Genomic DNA, 27,750 nt, shown 5'->3' with positions numbered 1-27,750 from the left:
CCCCTGTACCACAGTGTCGTGGTCAGTTTGCCCATCCTCCCTGCAGTCCTTGGACAAGGTCCAGGGCTGAAACTCCTCCATCACTACATCCTAGGTCCCCATACCTTCCTGACTCGCAGTCACACCCTCCTGTCCCTGACTACTGACTAACTCCAAAGCACTACCTAACATAAAGGGTGTGACTGCCTCCTGGAACAGAGTGTCCAGGTAACTCTTCCCCCTCCCTGATGTATCGCAATGTCTGCAGCTCGTACTCCAGCTCAACAATCCTGAGCCGAAGTTCCTCGAGTTGCAGACACTTACTGCAGATGTGGTTGCTCGGGATCGCGATGCTCTCCAGACTCCCACATGCTGCAGTTACAATACACCACCTGCCCTGCCATCTCTAACCTTGTTTTATTTATTAATTAATTCATTAAAGATTTTATTCAATTGATATTTTAGGTTTATTGTTTGATTTTATTTAGCTTGAGTTATTTAGTTTAAGTTATGAATTTAATAAGTACTAGCAAGTTACAGTTTCTCAGCTCTTAACTTAACCCCCTTCCCTAACTTAGAGCAAAAAGAGCTGTAATACTCACCAACCAATCACCTACCTGCTCTCATGTGACGTCACTCTTTGGTTTTGAATCGGAGCCTCGCGCTGCCGCTGCTTTAATTCAGGTCCGCTCTCGGGCCGCTCTTTATCCGCTGCCGCTGCTTTAATTCAGAACCGCTCTCGGGCCGCTCTTTGTCCTCTTGCCGCTGCTTTAATTCAGGACCGCTCTTTGTCCCCTCGCCGCTGCTTTAATTCAGGGCCGTTCTTTGTCGTCCTTGCCGCTGCTGGTGCTTTAATTCAGGGCCACTTCGGGCCGCTCTTTGTCCCCTCACCGCTGCTTTACTTCAGGGCCGCTCTTTATCCTCTTGCCGCTGCTTTAATTCGGGGCTGCTCTTTATCCTCTCCGCTGCTTTAATTCAGGTCTGCTCCCGATCCGCTCTATATCCTCGCGCCGCTCCCACTGCTTTAATTCGGCTCCGCTCTCGGGCCGCTCTTTATCCTTTCGCCACTGCCGCTGCTTTCGACACTACACCCCCTTTAAAATTTTACCATTTAGTTTATATTGCCTCTCCTTTTTTCCTTCCAAAATGCATCACTTCACACTTCCCTGCATTAAATTTAATCTGCCATAATGAATGGAACATGAAATGGACATTGAAAAATGAAACTTTTCAGGTTAGGTTATTCTTAAACTGTATTTTGATGCGCGAATACATTTCGGAAGATTTGTTTAAATATTGCCAGCTCTTTTGGAATGTTAATTCCACATGTATATAAAATTTTGCAATTCTGCCTTTCTAGCAGGAGGTTAATCTTTTGGACTCATCAAATTTTTGTGCTGTAGGTGTGAACATTGTAAGCAGTTTGCACCAGAATATGAAAAGATTGCCAATGAACTGAAAGAAAATGATCCTCCCGTCCCTGTTGCAAAAGTTGATGGCCCATCCCAATCTGGCCTGGGCCTTCGGTTTGATATTGGTTTGTACCCCACATTCAAAATTATGAAAAATGGACAGCCAGTTCATTATAAAGGAGCATTGGAGAAGGATGGTAAGAGAATTTTCTAGTCACTTGGTTTTAAAAAAAAAAAACTTTCAATAACTATTCTTTAATAACAAGTACATAGTAAAGTTTTACAGCAGCAGCAAACTGAAGTTAACAGCAGCACCTACTTATGTTGGTTAATCATATTTACCAACCCTAGAATTTAATTGAGCCATTGCCTATGCCTTGGTATTTAATCAGAGCACAAGGCCTTTGTTACCTCATGCACTCATGACAAACGGGTGGTTATTTTGGTACGGTACACAGTAATGCCAACCCCACCATCTCAAATCAAGAGATAAACTCTTAAGAATCAAGAGATTTGGTATAAAAATCATGAGTCGCTTTTTATAAACCAATGTAGATTGGCAGTTGGTTTATAAATTTCATTAGTGGCTTATTTCACTTCAAATGAGTCACAACTCTTTACAAAAACGATTACTGCTCTGAAAATGCTTTACAAAAACATTTTTTTTTAAAAAAAAAAAAAAAAATCTGACCTATTATCACCATGTTGCTGTGCATCTCAGTTTAAGGTTACAATGACGGTGATTGGGATGACATCTGCTGGAGTGTTGCGCCTTTAGCTATTTCCAGTAGCTGTTGGGAAGGTTTCAGTTTAGAGCAAGAGCTTTTATTAAAATTTGAAGATATTGAACTGGCAGTGCCATGCTTTAAATGAGTATAGATTGTACAACAATATTAGCATAAACCCAGATTCAAGGACCAAAAAAGGAGGAAGTTCTGCCATCTCAATACAAGTAGACTATCCTTTATCCGAAAACCTCGGGACCAACCGTGTTTCGGTATTCGGAGAATTTCGGATTTCGGAAGGTGGGTCTGCGGGGGGGTCGTGCGCACGACCCCCCGCTGGCCCCGACCCCCCGCGGACCCCCGCCGGCCCCAACCCCCCCGCCGACCCCGACCCCCGCCGACTTACTTTTTAAAAAAAAAAAAAAAAAAAAAAAAAAATGCTTTATTCGAATTATTATAAAAAAAGGTAATATACGGCTTCAGTACAGTATATGTAAAACAGTTAAAAACCACTGGGTTCAAATGACCAGACAATGTCAGTCAGCAGCCTCCATTTTGTTTTTATTTGTCTTTTAACTCTGATTCTACCTGTAGAACAGGAATCGTTACGTGATCCCGAGTTAATGAAGCAAATTAGCCCGTCACTTGAAATTAAAAGCCCTTTGAATAACATGCTTTTTGCGTCAGGAATCATACAAATAAGTTGCAAACCAGCATTTTAACCTGTTTTACTCTATCAGAAGATATCCAGATGTGTTTCTAAAACATTTCCCAAACCTGAATGAACGCTGAATTACCCAGGCGTGAAAATTCCACCAACAAATCTGACCAGAGAGTGTGTCCGTGAGCTATGTGTAGGGGGAAGAGAGAGGGTGTGGAGTCACCAGGATAACAATAGTCCAATTTTCTCTCTCTCACTTTATGCACCTGGACCATTCATCTCTAAACCATTCTTTGCAACGTTGTCTCACATTATCTTTAAACGCCCTAATATTTATTGACTTCCCCCTCCTCGGTGCTCAGATGTGCCATTTGTAGCTCTAGATTTTGGGACTCTAGGGGAATCGGGCAGGAAAGTCGAGTTGACGTTGTAGATCAGCCATGATCTTATTGAATGGCGGAGCATGCTTGAAGGACCGCATGACTTACTCCTGCTCCCAATTCTTATGTTGTTAGAAACGCTACACAAGCCAGAGGAGGCAATTCAACAGTGCTAGATCAGTGCAGGTTCGCAGCTGCTGTATCTGCAGATTGATGCAGCTCCACAATAAATATAGGTAGTCTCCGTTCAAATTATGCCGAAGTCGCTTTCTTTCCTTCAAGCGCCTCCCCTCCTGCTCCAAGGGCACATGGCGGACACACTATCTCCATTGACGGCGCTCTTTTCAAGCGCGCGAACAGCTTCCAACCGACGGGGTGGCTCCACACAAGGGGAAAAGTGTTGAAAGGAAGGCTCGCACTACTTCGGCCCACGCAACAGACTAACTCGCAGATTTCCCCACCGCCGACACAGGTTACAATCCCCCCAGAAGAGAAGTTATAACTTCCGTTATTTTATTTCATTAAAAGCGGCAAGTCGTTTATGAACTGTAAAGCTATTAGCGCTGGATCAAAAAAAAAACCTACATAAATACTCATTCACACACAAAGGGACTTGTCTAAGCGGTCAAATGGTGTCCAATAGCAGGAACCTGAATTGATTCTGCATGTAGTCTTTGTATAGCGGAGACTATTCCACTCATCTCAATAAACACAAGGGAAACTACTGATGTTTATGCCATAAACATCAGTAGTCTCCCCTGTATATTGATGGGACAAACCAACTGGCGGACCCCCTGAAATCTTCTTGTGGACCCTCGGTTGAGAACCCTTGAGGATACTTTTAAATGGACAAGTTTACAATGCTCACCACAAAAAGGAATAATCTCAAAGGTGTAGGCTCAGCTGGGATGTTGCGCTTTAAAAATTAGATTTTCCAGTTGTTTCTCTAACACTTTCAGAAAATGTAATCAATGTACATTTCAGATTCTGTATTAAGACATTAAATGTCAAAAAGATGGCCCAAACCAAGTTTTTGCAGAGGAACAAGGACTTCCAGGTCATATATGCCACATTATATATGCTGGATAAATTTTGCTCTAATGCGTCTCAGTTTCAGACAAACATCCCCTACTGCAAATTGTAATATTTCTAACTTCCCATACCAACCATGCTGGCAGCCTTTGACAGTTTCATTCAATTTAGTGGCAAAATTATGGATCAGCTTGTGCTCTTACACTAAACAGGAATCAAATTGAAATTGCCCAAATTAATTTTACACAAGATCCTTATTTCCAGAAGACAAAAAATTACAATGCCACAAGTCAAACCAGAGACCCAAAAAAGAACGAACAGTGGGCAAGTACAGTCAGTCCTTTTGCTACCAATTTTTATTTATCTGGTGCAACTTCTGTTATCACCTTCTAATGTCTCTTGTGTCATGCCAGTAATTAGTTATAGTTCTACATAGAATCATTACAGACCAGCAACAGGGATTTGGTCCTGTGATCAGGTGTTTGTTAATGAACATTTCTGGGACAGGCAAGATAGACTGCAGTCTTTTTGAACCTGCACTTTCCTATGTCCATTACAAAGGCAACACTGCCTTATACAGATAGTTAATGGATTTATACTTTTGTCAATCCATTGCAGCAACATGGATCCAGTTTAGGGTTTCCAGACTTCCCGGAATGACAGTGTTTCCCGGAATTGGGGATACCTCTTCCGAGCTGTGCCTCCAGCAGCCTGGGAGATGAGCTATTTAAATTTCCCGTCACAGTGCGCGTTCCGTTTCTCCCCCCCCCCCCCCCCCCCCCCCCATGGTAACATGGGCTATGGTTTCAAGGTGAATATCAGCAGGTTGTATGATTACTACTAGTTACAGGTAGGTTATTGGGGCATTACAGCTATTACTACCAGTTACATATAGACTATCAGTGAGTTGTTATATTACTGTTAGTTATGACAGAGTCTTGAGCTTTTAGTTATCTGCACAATTTCAGTGAGTTACCATTAGTTATTGGTGGAATCGGAAATGTAGTAAACAATGAGGCAGATAGTAACGGACTTCAGGACGACAAACAGACTGGTGAAATGGGCAGACACATGGCAGATTAAATTAACGCAGAGAAGTGTGAAGTGATTGAGAGAGGCAACATGAACTAAATGGTACAATTTTAAAGGTGGTGCAGGAACAGAGACCTGGGGGTGTATGTACACAAATCTTCGAAGGTAGTTGGACAAAGTGAGAAGACTGTTTTAAATAAAAATATGGGCTCCTTGGTTTTATCAATAGAGGCATAGAGCACAAAAGCAAGGAAGTTATGCTAAACCTTTTATAAAACATTGGTTAGGTCTCAGCTGGAGTATGGTGTTGAATTTAGGAAGGATGTCAAGGCCTTGGAGACAGTGAAGAAGAGATTTACTAGAATGATACCAGGGATGAGGGACTTCAGTTATGCGGAGAGGTTGGAGAAGCTGGGTTGATCTCCTTACAGCAGAGAAAGTTAAGAGGAAATTTGATGAGAGGTGGTCATATTCATGAAGTGTTTTGATAGAATAAATAAGATAAATAAGGAAAAAACTGTTTCCAGTGGCAGAAGGATCGGTAACTAGAGGACACAGAGTTAAGGTGATTGGCAAAAGAACCAGAGGCGAACCATAGCCCATGTTACCATGCACTTCACAAGGTGGGGTCAGGCTCCCCAGTTGGCCACTTTTAACAGGCCCAATCTCTCTCCCTATATTCATGAACGTTGTTTTGGACTCCAGTTCTATTTGAAAGTGACCATCCTGAACTGGAAATCTCAATCAGAGCTGACCTGTACTTCGACTTCACAGGACTGACCTGAACCAAACCAATAGCCACATGTGAAGTATACTCGGAGGTCGAACTCCAAACCATCGTCAACACCTTCACCGAAGCGTATGAGAGCATGGGCCTTACACTAAACATCCGTAAGACAAAGGTCCTCTACCAACCTGCCCCTGCCACACTACTGCCCCCCAATTATCAAAATTCACGACAAGGCCTTGGACAACGTGGACCGCTTTCCATACCTCGAGAGCCTATTGTCAACAAGGGCAGACGTCGATGACGAAGTCCAACACCGCCCTCAGTGTGCCAGTGCAGCCTTCGGTCGCTTGAGGAGGAGAGTGTTTGAAGACCAGGACCTTAAACCCGGCACTAAGCTCATGGTCTACAGAGCAGCAGTGATACCTGCCCTGCTGTATGCCTCAGACATGGACCATGTACAGCAGGCACCTCAAAGCACTGGAGAGGTACCACCAATGCTGCCTCCGCAAGATCCTGCAAATCCATTGGCAGGATAGGCGCACCAACGTCCGTGTTCTCGCTCAGGCCAACATCCCCAGCATCGAAGCTTTGACCATGCTCAATCAGCTCCGATGGACGGGTCACATCGTCCTCATGCCCGATACGAGACTCCCAAAACAAGCGATCTACTCGGAGCTCCGCCACGGCAAGAGTGCCCCAAGTAGGCAGAGGAAACGCTTCAAGGACACCCTCAAAGCCTCCTTGGAAAAAGTGCAACATCCCCACTGACACCTGGGAATCCCTGGCCCAAGACCGCACAAAGTGGAGGAGAAACATCTGGGAAGGTGCCGAACACCTCGAGTCTCTTCGCCGGGAGCAAGCGCAAGGAGCGCATGTCAACCCAAGCATCCCACACACCCGCCCCTTCAACCACCGTCTGCCCCACCTGTGACAGACTGTAGGTCCTGCATTGGACTCATCAGTCACCTGAGAACTCATTTTTAATGTGGAAGCAAGTCATCCTCGGATCTGAGGGACTGCCTAAGAATACCACGGTCTAATAACCCTCTGTTCAAGAATTTCCTCCTCCTTTCCCTCTTGTTTCTTCGAGTGAGAAGTTTTTCTCTTCCCCATTTGCCCACCAATGGAAATCTTTCACTATTTACCCACAGTCAGGTCTCTGGGTTTCACTTACCCCTTTACTGTCTGCTCCTCTCTTGGTGCCGCTCCCACTCACCGCCATACTGCTCCCGGCTCTGTGGGAAATGTTGGTCCCTATGAGCACCCCCAACCCAATCCATTGACCACTAGTCCCCTTCTCTCCCACAACCTCCCATCCCCCAATTCCCCAGTCTCCCCTTGATTTCCCCAAATACTGACGCCGCAATTCCCGACTCTCCAGCCCTCTGCTGACTCATAACATAAGAAATAGGAACAGGAGAAGGCCATTCGGCTCTTCGCGCCTGCTCCGCCATTCAATAAGATCATGGCTGATCTTCTGCCTCAACTCCATTCACCAGCCCTATCGCCATATCCCTTGATGCCCTTACTAGTCAGAAATCTATCGACTTCTGTTTTGAATATACCCAATGACTGAGCCTCCACAGCCCTCTGGGGTAGAGAATTCCAAAGATTCACCACCCTCTGTGTGAAGAAATTTCTTCTCCTCTCAGTCCTGAATGGCCTACCCTTTATCCTGAGGCTGTGGCCCCTGGTTCTAGACTCCCCAGCCAAGGGAAACATTCTCCCAGCATCCACCCTATCAAGCCCTGTAATAATTCTGTATGCTTCAATGAGATCCCCTCTCATTCTTCTGAATTCAAGAGAATACAGGCCTAGTTTACTCAATCTCTTGTCATACGACAGTCCCGCCATCCCAGGAATCAATCTCGTGAACCTTCATTGCACTCCCTCTATGGCAAGTATATCCTTCCTTAGGTAAGGAGTCCAGAATTGTACACAGTACTCCAGGTGTGGTCTCACCAAGGCCCTATATAATTGGAGTAAGACTTCTTTACTCCTGTACCCAAATCCTCTTGTAATGAAGGCCAGCATACCATTTGCCTTCCTAATGGCTTGCTGCACCTACACATTCACTTTCAGTGACTCATGTACAAGGGCACCCAGGTCCCTTAGAGCATTTGTATTCTCCAATCTTTCACCATTTAGGAAATACTCTTGCCTTTCTGTTTTTTCTACCAAAGTGGATAACTTCACATTTATCCACATTATATTCCATCTGCCATGTTCTCGACCACTCACTGAGCCTGTCGCGATCCCCTTGAAGCCTCTTCACATCCTCTTCACAACTGACTGCCACCTAGCTTTGTATCATCAGCAAATTTGGAAATGTTACATTTCGTCCCCTCATCCAAATCATTGATATAGATTGTGAATAGCTGGGGCCCAAGCACCGATCCTTGCGGTACCCCACTAGTCACAGCCTGCCATCCTGAAAAAGACCCGTTTATCCCTACTTTGTTTTCTGTCTGTTAACCAATTCTCAATCCATGCTAGTATATTACCCCCAATTCCATGTGCCCTAACTTTGTTCACCAACCTCTTGTGTGGGACCTTATCGAAGGCCTTCTGAAAATCCAGATACACCACATCTACCGGTTCCCCTTTGTCTACTCCACTAGTTACATTCTCAAAGAACTCCAATAGATTTGTCAAACAGGATTTCCCTTTCATAAATCCATGTTGACTCTGCCCAATCTTACTATTAGTTTCTAAGTGCCCAGTTATTGCATCCTTTATAATAGATTCCAGCATTTTTCCAACTACTTATGTGAGGCTAACAGGTCTGTAGTTCCCCGCTTTCTCTCTCCCTCCTTTCTTAAATAGCGGGGTTACATTTGCTATCCTCGAATCTGCAGGAACCGTTCAAAAATTATAGAATTTTGGAAGATGAAAACCAATGCATTCACTATCCCAATGGCCACCTCTTTCAAAACCCTAGGATGTAGGTCATCTGGTCCTTGGGATTTATCAGCTTTTAGTCCCATTAATTTTGCTAGTACTGTTTTTTTTACTAATAATTTCTTTAAGTTCCTTATTCTCTCCACACCCTTGGTTTTCTCATTTCTGGGAGGTTTTTTGTGCCTTCCTCCGTGAAGACGAAAACAAAGTATTTATTTAATTTCTCTGCCATTTCCTCATTCCCCATTATAAATTCTCCCGTCTGACTCCGACGCTCCAGCCCTCTGCCGACTGTGCTCCCTGCAGCCGTGTCAGGTGACATCCCTGAGCCTGAGGCTTTAACGGCAGCAGCCAGTGACATCACTGGGGGGGGGGGGGGGGAGAAACGGAACGCGCACTGTGACGGGAAATTTAAATAGCTCATCTCCCAGGCTGCTGGAGGCACAGCTCGGAAGAGGTATCCCCAATTCCGGGAAACACTGTCATTCCAGGAAGTCTGGAAACCCTAAACTGGATCCATGTTGCTGCAATGGATTGACAAAAGTATAAATCCATTAACTATCTGTATAAGGCAGTGTTGCCTTTGTAATGGACATAGGAAAGTGCAGGTTCAAAAAGACTGCAGTCTATCTTGCCTGTCCCAGAAATGTTCATTAACAAACACCTGATCACAGGACCAAATCCCTGTTGCTGGTCTGTAATGATTCTATGTAGAACTATAACTAATTACTGGCATGACACAAGAGACATTAGAAGGTGATAACAGAAGTTGCACCAGATAAATAAAAATTGGTAGCAAAAGGACTGACTGTACTTGCCCACTGTTCGTTCTTTTTTGGGTCTCTGGTTTGACTTGTGGCATTGTAATTTTTTGTCTTCTGGAAATAAGGATCTTGTGTAAAATTAATTTGGGCAATTTCAATTTGATTCCTGTTTAGTGTAAGAGCACAAGCTGATCCATAATTTGCCACTAAATTGAATGAAACTGTCAAAGGCTGCCAGCATGGTTGGTATGGGAAGTTAGAAATATTACAATTTGCAGTAGGGGATGTTTGTCTGAAACTGAGACGCATTAGAGCAAAATTTATCCAGCATATATAATGTGGCATATATGACCTGGAAGTCCTTGTTCCTCTGCAAAAACTTGTTTGGGCCATCTTTTTGACATTTAATGTCTTAATACAGAATCTGAAATGTACATTGATTACATTTTCTGAAAGTGTTAGAGAAACAACTGGAAAATCTAATTTTTAAAGCGCAACATCCCAGCTGAGCCTACACCTTTGAGATTATTCCTTTTTGTGGTGAGCATTGTAAACTTGTCCATTTAAAAGTATCCTATAGAGCAAGGGTTCTCAACCGAGGGTCCACAAGAAGATTTCAGGGGGTCCGCCAGTTGGTTTGTCCCATCAATATACAGGGGAGACTACTGATGTTTATGGCATAAACATCAGTAGTTTCCCTTGTGTTTATTGAGATGAGTGGAATAGTCTCCGCTATACAAAGACTACATGCAGAATCAATTCAGGTTCCTGCTATTGGACACCATTTGACCGCTTAGACAAGTCCCTTTGTGTGTGAATGAGTATTTATGTAGGTTTTTTTTTTGATCCAGCGCTAATAGCTTTACAGTTCATAAACGACTTGCCGCTTTTAATGAAATAAAATAACGGAAGTTATAACTTCTCTTCTGGGGGGATTGTAACCTGTGTCGGCGGTGGGGAAATCTGCGAGTTAGTCTGTTGCGTGGGCCGAAGTAGTGCGAGCCTTCCTTTCAACACTTTTCCCCTTGTGTGGAGCCACCCCGTCGGTTGGAAGCTGTTCGCGCGCTTGAAAAGAGCGCCGTCAATGGAGATAGTGTGTCCGCCATGTGCCCTTGGAGCAGGAGGGGAGGCGCTTGAAGGAAAGAAAGCGACTTCGGCATAATTTGAACGGAGACTACCTATATTTATTGTGGAGCTGCATCAATCTGCAGATACAGCAGCTGCGAACCTGCACTGATCTAGCACTGTTGAATTGCCTCCTCTGGCTTGTGTAGCGTTTCTAACAACATAAGAATTGGGAGCAGGAGTAAGTCATGCGGTCCTTCAAGCATGCTCCGCCATTCAATAAGATCATGGCTGATCTACAACGTCAACTCGACTTTCCTGCCCGATTCCCCTAGAGTCCCAAAATCTAGAGCTACAAATGGCACATCTGAGCACCGAGGAGGGGGAAGTCAATAAATATTAGGGCGTTTAAAGATAATGTGAGACAACGTTGCAAAGAATGGTTTAGAGATGAATGGTCCAGGTGCATAAAGTGAGAGAGAGAAAATTGGACTATTGTTATCCTGGTGACTCCACACCCTCTCTCTTCCCCCTACACATAGCTCACGGACACACTCTCTGGTCAGATTTGTTGGTGGAATTTTCACGCCTGGGTAATTCAGCGTTCATTCAGGTTTGGGAAATGTTTTAGAAACACATCTGGATATCTTCTGATAGAGTAAAACAGGTTAAAATGCTGGTTTGCAACTTATTTGTATGATTCCTGACGCAAAAAGCATGTTATTCAAAGGGCTTTTAATTTCAAGTGACGGGCTAATTTGCTTCATTAACTCGGGATCACGTAACGATTCCTGTTCTACAGGTAGAATCAGAGTTAAAAGACAAATAAAAACAAAATGGAGGCTGCTGACTGACATTGTCTGGTCATTTGAACCCAGTGGTTTTTAACTGTTTTACATATACTGTACTGAAGCCGTATATTACCTTTTTTTATAATAATTCGAATAACGCATTTCTTTTTTTAAAGGGTTCAAATTTTTTAAGGGCAATAATTGGAATCCAATGTGACTCTTTCCATCAATATCTTCAGTCTGAGTTAATAAAATAGCTGAAGATGTTACCACGATTTTCCTCGTACCTCAGACTCTGAGCTTTATATTCATGGCCATTAGCTTGTCTGATGGGCGGATATGCCTAGTCTGGGCACTAGTGTCCTTTGAGATACCGCTGGCTATTTGTGAAAGGATTGGGAAGGAGGAAAGGGGTGGGGGGGCTGCCTTTGTCACTAAAGGATTTATGGTGACGAGGTCAGGTGGGTAAAGTTGCTCAGGGCCCTGTTTATTTCTCCATTTCTCTCATGTGCCATCTGCCTCTGCCATTCCTGTGCTATTAATTCAAATCGCTGGCTTTCACCACTGTGTTGGGGTTTGGTATCAAAATAATAAGAGGGATGTTCTGTTTCTGAAATGGAGGACGTGGACCTGGAATTTTAGTCCAGTCTGACCGAGCGTGCACAAAACGAACCTGTAGTGAGCACTGTGCTTGTTGCTCCTGCTTCATTTCCTGTTGAGCAAATGGGCACATAATGTAAATTTAGGATAAAAACAAAAAATGCTGTTTCTCACCAGGCATAAGGGTTTTGTGGGCATTTGCTGGGCAGTAATTGGGCAAACTGCACCAGCAAAAGTGATTTTTTTTTTGGGGGGGGAGGGTTGTGGTGTCGGCGAGCCTTGACATCGCAAGTTTTGGGTTTTCGCGCATGCGGAAACCTGGAACTTGTGGGGACTTTTACAAGGCTTACGACGCCATCATGGAGAACAGAAAGTCCAGTTCATTGTATTTCTCCACATTAACAACTTAGCCGAACCCCATTCCTGCTTGTTCCCCATATCCTTAAATATTCCTCTTTCAAATAACTATCTAATTCCATTTTAAAAGAATCAACTTCAGTTCTAATATTTTAAAACTTTCGATAGAAATTATAGCTAAAGTGAAAGAAGTTGCTGCCCCTGACTGGATTCCGCCACTTGAAGCAACCATCATCTTGACTGAAGATATCTTTGATGATGTAGTGAACGATGCTGATATCATCCTAGTGGAGTTCTACGCTCCTTGGTAAGTACATACAATGCGATTAAATTTTGAAAAAATAAAAGTTTGTATCTGAAAGCTGAGTGCCATTGATGGAAATTGGCGTGTGATATGAGGATGTGGAAAGAAGACGAAAATATAAATGCCTTCGCATTGTCTACTATGTAATCTGAAGTAATTACTGTTACGCATATATTGGGGAAACTGTTGCCTTTTTGTATTAGCTTGTAAACACTACCAGTAGCAAATGTTGGGAGTGCACATTCCAGTGAATATCTTGCATTTCTAGTGTAACTTTATAATAAAATCAGATGCTAATTGTATTGATTGTACTTTTACAGGTGTGGACACTGTAAAAAGCTTGCTCCACAATATGAGGAGGCGGCCCAGGAGCTCAGCAAGCGCTCTGTGCCGATTTTGCTTGCTAAAGTAGATGCCACTACTGAAACAAAGCTTGCTAACAAGTACCAGGTCACTGGCTATCCTACCCTGAAAATTTTCCGCAAGGGTAAACCTTTTGAATATAATGGCCCAAGGGATACACAAGGTAATATACTATTTGATACTCTATAAAGTATTAATGGACTATCACTTTCAAATAGTTGGCTATGTTTTCTGCAATCGATTTTTAAAAACTGGTACTGGAATGGAGCAGTGACTATAATGCTCATTGTTGAGAAGCAGGGTCAATCTCACGGGATGTCCCATGACTGGCCCTAAATAAATATTCACACCAGCTCCCAGTTTATATTGAATTCACCAAAGAGGGATTTGGAAATTGTGCAAGTCAGTAGCCCTTAAAAGAAAGATAAGTGACCACATACAGGGTGAAAAATTGTTTGCCTTTCTTTGTATTTCTATTTTCTGCATCATTCAGCCTTTATAAAGGCTGTGTGGGGCAAAAGATATGCCAGCAAAACCCAAAACTGGAATAAATGAGAATGCAGGAAACAATCTATGAGCAAGTGATACCTGATCCCTAAAGTAAGAGATGATGAATTGGAGGTGCTGTTGCATACGGTGGGTGTTTGGCTGCCTGGAAGTAGGAGATGATGATTTTGTCTGGAAGTAGATGACTTTGTCAACAGTTGAAATGCCATGCCGATGATGCAAGTTGGCTGCAGTTGTCCTTGGTATCAGCCTGGTGAATCTTCGCTGCACTCCCTCCATGGCAAGAACATCCTTCCTCATAAGGCGACCAAAACTGCACACAATACTCGAGATGTGGTCTCACCAAGGCCCTGTACAGCTGCAGCAAGACATCCTTGTTCCTGTACTTAAACCCTCTCGCTACGAAGGCCAACATACTATTTGCCTTCTTAACCGCCTGCTGCACCTGCATGCTTGCCTTCAGCGACTGGTGCACAAGGACACCCAGGTCTCGTTGCACTTCCCCTTCTCCCAATCTATTGCCATTCAGATAATAATCTGCCTTCCTGTTTTTGCCACCAAAGTAGATAACCTCACATTTATCCACATTATACAGCATCTGCCATGCTTCTGCCCAATCACCCAACCTGTCCAAATCATCCTGGAGTTTCTCGGCGTCCTCCTCACAGCACACATGCCCACCCAGCTTTGTGTCGTCTGCAAATTTGGAGATATTACATCTAGTTCCCTCCTCTAGATCATTAATATATGTTGTGAATAGCTGGAGTCCAAGGACCGATCCCTGCAGTATCCCACTAGTCACTGCCTGCCACTCGGAAAAAGAGCAGTTTATTCCAACTCTTTGCTTCCTGTCTGCCAACCAGTTCTCTATCCAAGTCAATACCTTGCCCCCAATCCCATGTGCCTTAACTTTACACGCTAATCTCTTATGCGGGACCTTATCGAACGCCTTTTGAAAGTCCAAATACACCACATCCACTGGTTCTCCCTTATCTATTTTACCAGTTACATCCTCAAAAATTCCAGTAGATTAGTCGAGCACGATTTACCCTTTGTAAATCCATGTAAACTGAGTCAGTAGAGCAGTTCTCCACTGTCATTGTAAAGTATAAATAAAATATAGTATAGTGCTTTAAAACTAACCCCCCATCATTAATTTTAACTAGATTTACTCACTGCCACAGGACTTCGCCCATGCAAGTTAATACTGCAAGCCTTTTTTTTTGTATTGAATATTATAATGCCAGATGGTGCATTTTAAAGTAACACTGGAGCTCCACTGATGGGTTAGTGGGCTGTTGTATTTTATGGCATGATACTGAATTATACAGACCAGAGGGCCTTGGTTTGATCCCCAGTCTGTGATGAGTTAGCTAATCTCAGCCTGGGCAGTGCTAAAAGTGGCCTTCATTCCCCCAGGATTGAGGAGAGAAAATCAGCTAAATTTACATCCTGATTGCTGTCCAGTGACCCCTGCTGTAAGGGTAGGATTGGGTTCCACTGTAATGCCCCTTAATTTATATTTTTTTTTAAAAGCCAGTGCTCATTTTTGTACGATCATACATGAAGAATTGTTTGTTTGGCAAGGTCCTAGAAGGTTTTTGCACCAGTGAATTGTACCACAGCAAGAGTCAGTATCTCTAGGAGGGGGAAAATTGTGGGAGATAATAGAGTATAACATTTGAGCACTGTATATTACCAAAATGTTACGGCCATGCTAAAGCTAATGCTCTTTTTTTTTAAATGTAGGTATTATTGAATATATGATTGAACAGGCTGGCCCACCTTCCAAACAAATTCAAGTTCTTAAACAAGTTCAAGAATTCCTTAAGGATGGTGATGATGTCATAATTGTGGGAATTTTTCATGGAGAAGATCATCCAGCTTATCACACCTATCAAGATGCCTGTGAGTAATTTGTAGTGCTGTAGAACTGGATATTTGTACATGCTGTGGGGAATAGCCTCTGGCTTAGTTCAGAGTGTATCTAGTTTGGAAGTTTTATTTTGACACTTCTAACTTGACAGCCCAATAAATGATCTTGTCTTTGCCCAACAAGACAGAAATGAGGAATTTCTTCACCCAGAGAGTGGTGAACCTGTGGAATTCTCTACCACAGAAGGCAGTAGAGGCCAATTCATTAAATATATTCAAGAAGGAGTTGGATATATTTCTTAAGGCTAAAGGGATATGGGGAGAAAGCAGGGACAGGGTACTGAATTTGGATAATCAGCCATGATCGCATTGAATGGCAGAGCAGGCTCAAGGGGCCTACTCCTGCTCCTATCTTCTATGTTTCTGTTTCTATGGCTCCATGTCTGTCATTGCTTTCTGTGGTTTTGAAAATGATCACACTGAAAATCCCAGATGTGTGTCTTGTACAAGTATCCAGAAACAACCAAGTATAACCCTGGGCTCTGCAAAATGTCAGCCTTCAATGCTTAACTGGGACACACATAAAATGACGTGCTTTGAAAGGTTTAGCATTGGCATGGTACAGTACTATTTCTGAACCCAAATGGCAGGGTTACAATTTTAAGTGCAACTATCCCGTTTCTTCGATGTTGAAATGCTGTATCTTTTTTTAAAAATCCTTTGTCGAATGTAGTATTTTGAGCGCTTAAAATATTTCATTAGAAGTTCATACTTCCTATAATTCATAAACTGCAAACTCCACTATATTTGGCCTCACATAAATGAATGCAGTTATAAAATGGGAGGTGAAGGTTTGCTTTATTTAAAAATACATTGATCATTTTTTCCAAAAATGGAAGAGAATATTCAGTTGTGCTGTAGAGCGGTATGCCTGAAATAATTTAAATAGTATTTCGTTTTTAGTGAAACCAGCCATGTGATGCATTTCAAAATGTAGTTATGGATGAGAGATGGGGAAAATGGGTTGGCAATGACTGTTCGGACAGATACAACTCTGGGGAAAATAATGCCTTCCTTTCAAATTCAATTTATTAGATTCTTGAGAAACACACCTTCAGTAATTTCTCAGTACATCCTAATGCCAAAAACAATTCGAAATGCTATAAGCTCCTCAATAATTGTAAAATATATTTCTCCTTTTGCGCTCTTCTTTCCCCCCCCAACCGTGCCCCTCAGAGCCTGAATGAATGTGGTATCCTAACTAAGCCAAGTTTTTAAACAGATTTATATTTACTAAATTTTACTTTATAGTCTTGCAAAGAATTGAGAAATTATTAAGTAAATACTAAACTTAGAAATACATAGCAGTTACAACACAGCCCAATCAATCCGTGTTGGTGTTTACCCTCCACGGGAGCAAATAGTCCTAATGAAGTTTACTAACACTGTACCCATATCCCTTCAACCCTTTTTCCTTTATCCAGCTATTCAATCTAATCTTGAATGTTGACAGTTACTGCCTCAACTGCTAACTCGAAGTGAATTCCACATCCTCAACTCGAGTTTTTTTTAAAATCCTATTGCTCTGTTTTGAATCTCTTGCTTGTAATCTGGTATCTATGGCCCTTTCTTGACCCCTCAACCAATGGAAATGGTTTGCTTCTATCTCCCCTGTGCCTTCCTTCTATAATTTTAAACACGCCCCATAATCCGCATTGTTCTAAGGAAAAAGTGAATGTTTTGTCGTCGCCTTATTTCCTTATACCAGGCAGCATTCTAGTGAAACTGTGGTATACCCTCCCTAAAACCTCCGTATCCTTCCAGTTGTATGGAACTCTAAAATGCATATACAGGAAACTTTGGTTTATCCGGAGGTTGTATGCCCGGAAACCTCGATCTAATGGCAGAAATCAGCAGCCGTTTTGGTTAGTTTTTTTTTTCTTCTAGCATTTTTTTAAGTCAGGCTCTGGAAAGCGTCTCTGTAGCTTAGCAACAGCTTCAGAGACACTTCCAAGGTACGGGGGCCGAGTGTTTACAAGCTGTTGCTAAGCAACAGTGTTGTCAGATACGGAGATGAAAACCTCCGTATCCTTCAACATTAGCGCTGGTCTATCCGGAAGTTTTGATCGATCGGCAGCAGCTCGGTCTCGTCGGTGCCGGATATCAGAACTTTTCCTGTAGTAGTCGAACAGGCCTTATTAAGGATTTATATAGGCTCATCATTATCACTTGACTTTTGTATTCTATTCTTTGTGATAAAATCTAGAATTCCATTTGTTTTTTTTAACCACCTTTATCGACCTGAGGTGCTGCCTTTAATGTCCTGTGAACTTTTATCCCCAAATCCCTCTGCTATTCCACAGCCCTGATCCTATTCAGAGCATAATTACTGCTGTTTTTCCCAAAATGCATCACATCCTCCTGTGTTTGAGCGGGAACTGTTACTTTTGTACAACCTCATCCAGCTCGTTAGTCTGCCTCTGGCCTAGCATTTTATCAGCTGAATGATTCACCAATTTGGATAACTGTCAAGTGTCGACTCTAACTTTATCTGCAGCTTCTGACGGATCTTTGTCAGCAATGTTGATTACAATTCTGTCTTGAATTTGTTCATTTAGTTTTTGCTTGAGCCAATTTCATGCCAGATCATAGACATTTTGGACAAATGATTATAGTTTCTCCTTTTTTACTGTGCTGGCAGAAGAGCATCGTTTCATTAAACTGGGCGACATTTTGAAACAAAATACTCATTTGAATTTTTGCATCACACTCCCTTATTTTTCTGAACCTCTAATTCTAAAGTGAAAGATTTATAAATGTGCTGTTTCTTGTCTCCATACCATAAACAAAAGTACTAACTTGTCTGTAGCTTTTTTCAGTCTTGAACTATGAAAATCTTTCTTTTCATACTAAGGTTTTTTCACAGCTGAAATATTTTTAAAATATACTTTCTGGTGGGTGAAAGTTAGGTATGATGAGGAAACTCTGTACTCTATGGATAGCCATATGGTTTACTTCACTTCTGACACCATTTTGTATGACTAGGTCAAGAAAGGTCTTGGATATTTACAAGAATCTAAACCGTTTTGCTTCCACAACAGATGGCCTCTGAAAGCATCCAGCAACTGTTTGAGTAAATACTAAACATTCCAGTGGTCTGTCACCTGATCTGCTTGGAAGAGTGCATTTATGGAAGCAAATGCAGTTACATCTTGTGCGCCTTGTGATGTATTTACTACTGATACCAAAAAAAATTTGACCAGCAAATCAGCATTTTTCCAAAGTACTACCTTTAATGCCACTTTTTAATAGAAGAAAATAATGCACTTAACAGTTGTTAGCTTTTTAAAAAATCAAGTTTCTTGCCACCATGAATACCACTTGAGCAATGTCTTCCTCGTCTTGGGCTTCTCCAGTGCCATCAATTCTAGGGACGGACGCAGAATGGATCCGTTGTAAATAGCAGAGGGTTGCAACTTCAAAGTGGCTTCCGAGCTGCCCAACTCCAGAAAACCCTATTATAGGCTTGCAGATTTGAAATTACGCTCTTGCCCCTCCACTGGCAGTTTGTAATAGCTACTGCCAGCTGCATAGGACAAGTTTGTACAATTGACTTGGAGCCACCTAGCAGGAAATCCCTACCAAAGAGGTCTCAATGGTGGCAAGAAAATGTACTTTTAAAAAACAAATTTACAATGATTATTTCCTTCTATTTTTTTTTTAAGTCCTTTTGAACAAGATGACTTTCCTTCCTCTAATGGCCATCGATAACTAGCCTAACAAGTGACTGATTACATATTTTGCATCATAGGATGTATGTTCTAATAACTGTTTCTCTTTTAGGTAACTCTATCCGAGAAGACTACAGATTTGATCACACCTTCAGCAGTGAAATACAAAACTTCTTAAAAGCATCTCCTGGGCAGCTAGTTATGATGCAGCCCGAAAAATTTAATTCTCAGTATGAGCCCAAAATGCGCACTTTCACTATCGAGGTAAGTGTTTCCCTCTGATACTCTGCCCCTCAAACAGCTCCTGGACTCGTGCCCTCCACACTTGTCTCTGATTCTGGACATTAATTTCTCGGTGCTCCAAGCTGCCTCCACCCTACCCTATCTACAAGTCAACTTCATCCCACCACAGGACTTTTGTCTCCTCTGTATCCTCGCTTTACAACCAGGACACATCTATCCTAATCTTTGTCATGCCTGTGTAACCGTGCTGAGTTAATGGCCACATGCAAACCCTAAACCACTAGACATACCATTTGTTCTTTTTCCCAATCAAGAAACTAATATGGAAGATCACCAAAGACTGTATTTTGACTAGAAAAATTTAGTTAGGAGATATTTTCTATTGTCTTTAAATGAAGTTCTCCAGACTAAATATTGCCTTCACTCTTTCTTCACATTTCTCCCACCCAAAACTGTGTTTCATTTTCCAAGACTCTTATTTGAAATATTAAACTTGTTTTGCTTTACAAATTGGCTTGTATTTATAAAATGTGATCCTTCATTATTCCAGGAAACCTCATCTCCGTCTGATGTGACGGATTTTATTACAGATAATGCTGTGCCTTTAGTTGGACATCGTAAGCAAAGCAACGATGCAAAAAGATACAGCAAGCGCCCATTAGTGGTGGTATACTATGGCATAGACTTCAGTTTTGATTATCGTGTGGGTGAGTATGGTGCACAGCATTTAAAAGCAGATCAGGGATTAATAGTTTTTTTTTGGTTCCTGTCAATATTGGGCATGTTTAAAATACATTGTTCCAAATAGAATCAAAATGCTTGGAACCACAATCAGTTCAGTAACTTTGTTTTCTTCCTTATAAACTTAGTACATATAGTTCCTTTCTAATAAGTATACTTGAGGACCCCCCCCCCCTCCCCAAGTCTCAGTGGGTAAATTGATTATGCTGTGTAATACTTAGACATACAGACCAGGAATGTCCCAAGTTTGTTCACTGGTCTGTGCTGAGATAACTGATCTCGGTGATGAGAATACTACAATTTGTCTTCGGCTCTCCTGGATGAGGAAGAGAAGCCACTGTTGTCACTCTGTCACCCCCTAATGAAAATGCATGTACGTCGATGTTGGATGAAGATGGGATTGAGCTTTGCTTTGTCCCACAAAGCTGAATAGTCTGGCATGTCTAGATGCTTGTATGAAGAATAACTGCTGGGGCTGTGGACATGTCATGCTAGGGCACTTTCACAGGCAGCCCCTTAGCAGAGAAGTGTACGGTTATTGTATGTCTTTACACTGAAACATAGCTGGGAGCAGGGACTTGTAGGTTTCACAAAGCTTCAGGATCTTGTTCATTTTTGAAGAATATTGAGCTTTTTCAAAAACTTTCCAAACCTTTCCGATATTTGTTTAAAATAGCAAAATCAAGCTGTGCATAATTGTGATCTCTTTGGGCAAAAAAAAATGCAAGATTTTATATTTTTCCACATTTGTAACAATGTGACAATCATTGTAACACAGTTCTTCTTGGTACAGCAGTCGCCACCTTAGAGTCTTGGAATAGTACGTGGGGCTTACGAGCAGACTGGTAGTCCACAACCAGATCTGGCTTCACCACCTGAGGCAGTACTGCCTCTCCCTTTTCATGGGTAAATCACCCTATTCTAGGGTCATTCTGGGGGGAAGAAAGACCAATTGTAAATTCCTCTTTAACCACCAACTGCTTCCTTCAACTTCACCCCATTCATGCTCACTTCTGGTGCTTGATGCTGGTATAGTGTAGTCCATAAACTTCTCGCATTGAGGCCATCTATTTTGTTTCCTCTGCCTCCACTTCCCCATCCTGCCTTCTCTTGAAATATTTTTTATCAGACTTATTCCACAAAGTCTACAATCTGCTCCCTGGACCCTCTTTCAAACCAGGTCCTAACTAACCAAATATCATTTTTGAACCCTTTTTTGCTGACTGCAACCTCCTCACATCATTGGGCACTGTTTCCTTGCCCTCCTCCCCACCCCCCCAAAAAAACATTCTGCATTCCTCTATATTTGTAGAGTACAATTTCTCTCCCGATACTCAAATGCATTGAAAAGCACTACATAATTTTTTGAGCTGGAGTCTGAGGTGCAGATATTGCAGGGCATCAGGGATGGGGAGAGTTACCTAGACACTTTGATCCCTGAGGCAGTCGCACTCCTTAGGTTAGGTAGTGGTACAGGTCTGGTTAGTGGTCAAGGACAGGAGGGTGTGACTACAACTCAGGCAGGTAAGGGGACACCAGGTGCAGTGCTGGAGGAGCCTCAGCCTTTGCCTTTGTCCAACAGGTATGAGGTTCTTGCTGCCTGTGTGGATGAGGGAAAAGCTTGCAGGATGGATGAGCAAGCTGACTATGGCACCATGGTGCAGGAGGCCATTCAAGTGGGGGGAGTGAAAAGGAATGTAGTTGTGGTAGGGGACAGTATAGTTAGCGGATAGATACTGTTTTCTGCAGCCACAACCGAGAGTTCTGAAGGGCGTGTTGCCTGCCTGGTGCCAGGATTAAAGACACCTTCTCGCGGCTGAAGAACTTGGAGGGGGAGGATCCAGTTGTCGTGGTCCACGTAGGAACCAACAACCTAGTTAGAACTAGGAATGAGGTTCTGCTGAGAGTTTGAGGAGCTAGGGTCGAAATTAAAACGCAGAACCTCAAAGGTAATAATCTCTGGATTGTTGCCTGAGCCACGTGCAAATTGGCATAGGGACAAACAGATTAGGGGTTTAAATGCATGGTTTAGAATGGTGTGGGAGAAAGGGGTTTCACTTCATGGGGCACTGGCACCAGTACTGGGGAAAGATGGAGCTGTTCCGTTGGGACGGGCTCCACTTAAACCTGGCTGGGACCAATATCCTGGCGAACCGAATAACTAAGGCAGTAGACAGGGCTTTAAACTAATGGGGTTGGGGGGGTGGAGGATTCAGGAAAGAGTGAATTTAAAAGCAGCAAGAGAAATGTCAAGGCTCTGCAGCAGAGTAGAGTTTTGGGTAAAAATAAGCAGTGGGTCACGAAGGACAGAGTAGCAAAGGTAATAAAGCATCAGTGACTAAGGTGACATCAGGGAAAACTAGAAATTGTCAAAGCTAAAGGCACTATATCTGCGCGAAGCATTCGCAACAAAATAGATTAATTAATGGCGCAGATCGAAATGATCAGGTTTGATCTAAGTGTTATAATGGAGACATGGTTACAAAGTGGTCAGGGTTGGGAACTAAATATTCCAGGATACTTAACTTTTAGAAGCAATAGGAAAATTGGAAAAGGTGGAGGGCTAGCCCTGATAATAAAGGATGGGATAAAGACAGTAGAGAGAAAGGATCTTAGCTTCGAAAATCAAGAAGTAGGATCAGTTTGGGTGGAGCTAAGAAACAGCAAGGGGCAGAAAACATTGGTGGGAGTTGTTTACAGACCCCCAAACAGTAGTTGTAGCGTAGGGCGGGAAATTAGAGGAGCATGTAACGAGGGTAATACAGTAATCATGGGGGACTTTAATCTAGATATAGGCTGGGCAAACCAAATTTGCAGTAATAGTGTGGAGGACGAATTCATGGAATGTATGCAAGATAGTTTTCTAGATCAGTATGTTGAGGAACCAACTAGGGAACAGGCTATTTTAGATCTAGTATTGTGCAATGAGAAAGGGTTAATAAATAACCTTGCAGTAAAGGGGCCTTTAGGGAAGAGTGACCATAATGTGATAGAATTTTATATTAAGTTTGAGAGTTAAATCCAAAACTAGGGTCTTAAATCTAAACAAAGCAAATTACATAGGTATGGGGGGCGAGTTGGCTAAGGTAGATTGGGAAACTACATTAAAAGGTATGATGCTAGACAAGCAATGGCTAGCATTTAAAGAATTAATACATAATTTACAACAAATATACATTCCTTTAAGGCACAAAAACCCCACAGGAAAAGTGGTCCAACCGTGGCTAACAGAAGTTAAAGATAGTATTAGATCAAAGGAAGAGACTTATAATGTGGCCAAAAAGCATAGTAAGCTTGAGGATTGGGAGGATTTTTAATTCGGCAAAGGAGCACCAAGAAATTGATAAAGAAAGGGAAAATAGAATGTGAGCGTAAACTAGCGAGAGACAAAAACCAGACTCGAAGCTTTTATAGGTATGTAAAAAGGAAAAGATTAGCAAAAGTAAATGTGGGTCCCTTACAGGCTGAGACGGGGGAAATTATAATGGGGAATAAGGAAATGGCTGAGAAATTAAACAAATACTTTGTCTTCACGGAAGAAGACGCAAAAAACTTCCCGGAAATAGTGGAGAACCAAGGCTCTAGCAAGAATGAGGAACTGAAAGAAATTAGTATTAGCAAAATAAAAAAAATAGGACTGGAGAAATTAATTGGACTGAAAGCCAATAAATCCCCTGGACCTGGGGCCTACATCCTAGGGTTTTGAAAGAGGTGGCTATAGAGATAGTGGATGCATTGGTTGTCATTTTCCAAAATTTCATAGATTCTAGAATGGTTCCTGTGGATTGGAAATGTAACCCCACTATTTAAGAAAGGAGGGAGAGAGAAAACTGGGAACTACAGACCAGATAGCCTGACATCAGTAGTAGGGAAAATGCTGGAATATATTATTAAGGGCATGGTAACAGGGCACTTAGAAAATAATAATAGGAATGGGCAGAGTCAGCACTGATTTATGAAAGGGAAATCATGTTTGACAAATCTTAGAATTTTTTGAAGTTGTAACTAGCAGATTGGATAAGGGATGTGGTGTATTTGGATTTTCAGAAGGCATTCGATAAGGTGCCACACAAGAGGTTATTAAACAAAATTAGGGCTCATGGGATTGGGGATAATATACTAGCATGGATTGAGGATTGGTTAACGGACAGAAAACAAAAAGTAGGAATAAATGGGTCATTTTCAGGTAGGCAGGCTGTAACTAGTGGGGTACCGCAAGGATTAGTGCTTTGGCCTCAACCATTTACAATCTATAGCAATGATTTGGATGAGTGGACCAAATGTAAATATCCAAATTTGCTGATCCAAAGCTAGGTGGGAATGTAAGTTGAGGAGGATGCACAGAGGCTTCAAGAGGATGTAGATAGGCTAAGTGAATGGGCAAGAACATGGCAAATGGAATATAATATGGAGAAATGTGAAGTTATCCACTTTGGTAGGAAAAATAAAAAAGCAGAGTATTTTAAATGGTGAGAGATTGGGAAATGTTGGTGTTCAGAGGGACCTGGGTGTCCTTGTACACGAATCACTGAACATTAACATGCAGGTACAGCAAGCAATTAGGAAAGCAAATGGTATGTTGGCCTTTATTAGAAGAGGATTTGCGTATAAGAGTAAAGACATCTTGCTGTTATATAGGGCCCTGGTGAGACCACACCTGGAGTATTGTGTACAGTTTTGGTCTCCTTACCTAAGGAAGGATATACTTGCCATAGAGGGAATGCAACAAAAGTTCACTAGACTGATTCCCAGGATGGGGGGATTGTCCTATGAGGAGATTTTGAATAGACTAGACCTATATTCTCGAGTTTAGAAGAATGAGAGGTGATCTCATTGAAACGTACAAAATTCTTACAGGGTAGCTGCAGGGAGGATGTTTCCCCTGGCTGGGGAGTCTAGAACCAGGGTCACAGTTTCCAAATAAGGGGTCGGCCATTTAGGACCAAGATGAGGTGAAATTTCTTCACTCAGAGGGTGGTGAATCTTTAGAATTCTCTACCCCAGAGGGCTGTGGCAGCTCAGTCATTGAGTATATTCAAGACAGAGATTGATAGATTTTTGGATATTAAAGGAATCAAGCGATCTGGGGATAGTGCAGAAAAATGGAGATGAGGTCAAAGATCAGCCATGATCTTATTGAATGGAGGAGCAGGCTCGAAGGGTCAAATGTCCTGCTCCTATTTCTTGTGTTATGTTATTATGTTTATAATTGTCATCACCAACAAAAATGTTACTGCAATTTTTTTTTGAGTGCCACACATGACAACTTTTCCACATTAAATGGAATTTTGTGTACTTTCCTAATTCTTAAGGATTTTTTTTATAGCATTTAACATTAAGCATTTTGTACTTAATGAAGTTAATTCTTGCAAATTGTCCATACTTCCATCAGCTACACAGTATTGGCGAAAGAAAGTATTGGAGGTAGCGAAGGATTTCCCTGAGTATACTTTTGCAATTGCTGATGAAGAGGATTATTCATCAGAACTAAATGACATGGGTCTGGGAGACAGTGGTGAAGAAGTGAATGTGGCAATACTGGATGTAGCTGGCAAGAAATATGCAATGGAACCAGAAGAATTTGATTCCGATACACTGAGAGAATTTGTAATGGCATTTAAGAAAGGTACAGTATCTTAAATGTAACTACTGTGAAGAAAAGTAAATGATCTGTTTTTGTATTATTTGGTTTTGGGATGCTTTTTGAATTCAGAACATTGCACATCACTCTATCCTATTCTTTAATCGCCATTTTTTTTAAAAACCTTAAAATAGACAGCATGGGAGGGGGTGCTGTGAAATGATTGTTTATCCAGATGTAGCGGAATGAATTTCTGTGGCTTTGTCGCTGATATTTAGAGTGGTGAAGTTCAAAAAGCCAATACTAATTTCATAGAATATCCAGGCTACATATATGGATATAGTTAATACTCAATCAGATATCCTATACTTCTACAAACATACTTTTTTATTTATTTATAAAGCACAGTATTGGACGACTCTGGTGGTCCAGTGGATAAGTAAGTGCACTGTGTGTCTCAATACTGATCCATACAAAACTAAATTTGATCTCTGCCTCCCTTGACGTGGGAGAAGAAATATCAGCTCGGGTAATTGCTGTTCAGTGGTCTGTTAGAATCTGCAGGTGTGTACATTGAGTAAGGGCAGTATGATACCTTATGAATTCATAAATGCTTGGTGACGTTTACATGGCCTTGTATTAAGAATTACATTTAGGTCAGGTACGAGAGCTGCTGGTATCTGTGGAACTGTACCTTCTGACTCGCTGCCTTTAGGAAAGGCAAGAAGGAAGTGGTGTGGGGTGAGCAAAATGTATAAAAATCAATACAGTCTGAAGATGAATGTGGCAAGTTATCTTTAAGAAATATCATGTCACTGTGTATGTTTGATGGTCTAATGGCCATTTCCTGCAAATCAGTGTGCCATATTGTGGGAAAGAGAAAGCCTGGATGATAAACCAGAACTGAAAAGTTGACGAGGTTTGCTACCCATAACCTGTCGGGTGCCCATCCTTGCTGACCATTGTGGGCTCTGGACCCCAGTGTCTCAAGTTTAAAATTCATATGTTTACTTTTAATTCTCTCATCTCTGCAATCACTTCCAGTGCTGACCCCTTGCACCGCACCCCTCCCCCCCCCCCCCCCCCCCCTCCCTTAGCTCTCCATACATCTGACTCTGGCCTCCTGTGCATCTTTCTTTCCCTTGTTTTGCAGTTCATAGAGTCATAGAGTTTTACAGCACAGAAAGAGGCCCTTCGGCCCATCGTGTCTGCGCCGCCCATCCATCCCTGTCCAGTCTAATCCCATTTTCCAGCATTTGGTCCATAGCCCTGTATGCAATGGCATTTCAAGTGCTCATCCAAATGCTTCTTGAATGTTGAGGGTTCCTGCCTCTACCACCCTTTCAGGCATTGAGTTCCACATTCCAACCACCCTCTGGGTGAAAAAGTTCCTCCTCAAATCCCCTCTAAATCTCCTGCCCCTTACCCTGAATCTATGCCCCCTTGTTATTGACCCCCCTACTAAGGGGAAAAGTTCCTCTTTGTCTACCCTATCTATGCCCCTCATCATTTTGTACACCTCAATCAGGTCCCCCCTCAGCCTTCTTTGCTCCAAGGAAAACAACCCCAGCCTGTTTAGTCTTTCTTCATAGCTGAGGCGCTCCATCCCAGGTAACATCCTGGTGAATCTTCTCTGCACCCTCTCCAAAGCAATCACATCCTTCCTATAGTGAGGTGACCAGAACTGCACACAGTACTCCAGCTGTGGCCTCACCAGCGTTTTGTACAGCTCCATCATAACCTCCCTGCTCTTATATTCTATGCCTCGGCTAATGAAGGCAAGTATCCCATATGCCTTTTTAACCACCTTATCTACCTGTTCTGCTGCCTTCAGAGATCTATGTACATGTACACCAAGGTCCCTCTGACCCTCTGTACTTCCTAGGGTCCTACCACTCATTGTGTATTCCCTTGCCTTATTTGTCCGTCCAAAATGCATCACCTCGCACTTTTCAGGGTTAAATTCCATTTGCCAC

The 27,750-nt window shown here is 42.3% G+C and overlaps 1 protein-coding gene across 1 annotated transcript in view; it reads left to right on the top strand.

Annotated features, from left to right (window-relative positions):
* The window catches only part of pdia4 (protein disulfide isomerase family A, member 4), a 56,267-nt gene that overhangs the window by 24,763 nt on the left and 3,754 nt on the right, over nucleotides 1-27,750 (top strand). Inside the window, exons 3-9 of the mRNA XM_085988081.1 lie at nucleotides 1,383-1,588; nucleotides 12,598-12,736; nucleotides 13,054-13,259; nucleotides 15,353-15,511; nucleotides 19,322-19,473; nucleotides 20,003-20,159; nucleotides 25,586-25,819. Coding sequence (XP_085844207.1) covers nucleotides 1,383-1,588; nucleotides 12,598-12,736; nucleotides 13,054-13,259; nucleotides 15,353-15,511; nucleotides 19,322-19,473; nucleotides 20,003-20,159; nucleotides 25,586-25,819 — 1,253 coding nt within the window. The remainder of the gene's footprint in view (nucleotides 1-1,382; nucleotides 1,589-12,597; nucleotides 12,737-13,053; nucleotides 13,260-15,352; nucleotides 15,512-19,321; nucleotides 19,474-20,002; nucleotides 20,160-25,585; nucleotides 25,820-27,750) is intronic.

This window comes from Somniosus microcephalus, chromosome 5 (assembly GCF_052327205.1).
Source record: "Somniosus microcephalus isolate GS21.2 chromosome 5, FLI_Smic_1.0, whole genome shotgun sequence".
NCBI lineage: Eukaryota > Metazoa > Chordata > Chondrichthyes > Squaliformes > Somniosidae > Somniosus > Somniosus microcephalus.
The sequence above is the reverse complement of the archived record's forward strand: the minus strand, read 5'-3'. Positions and strand labels throughout refer to the sequence as shown.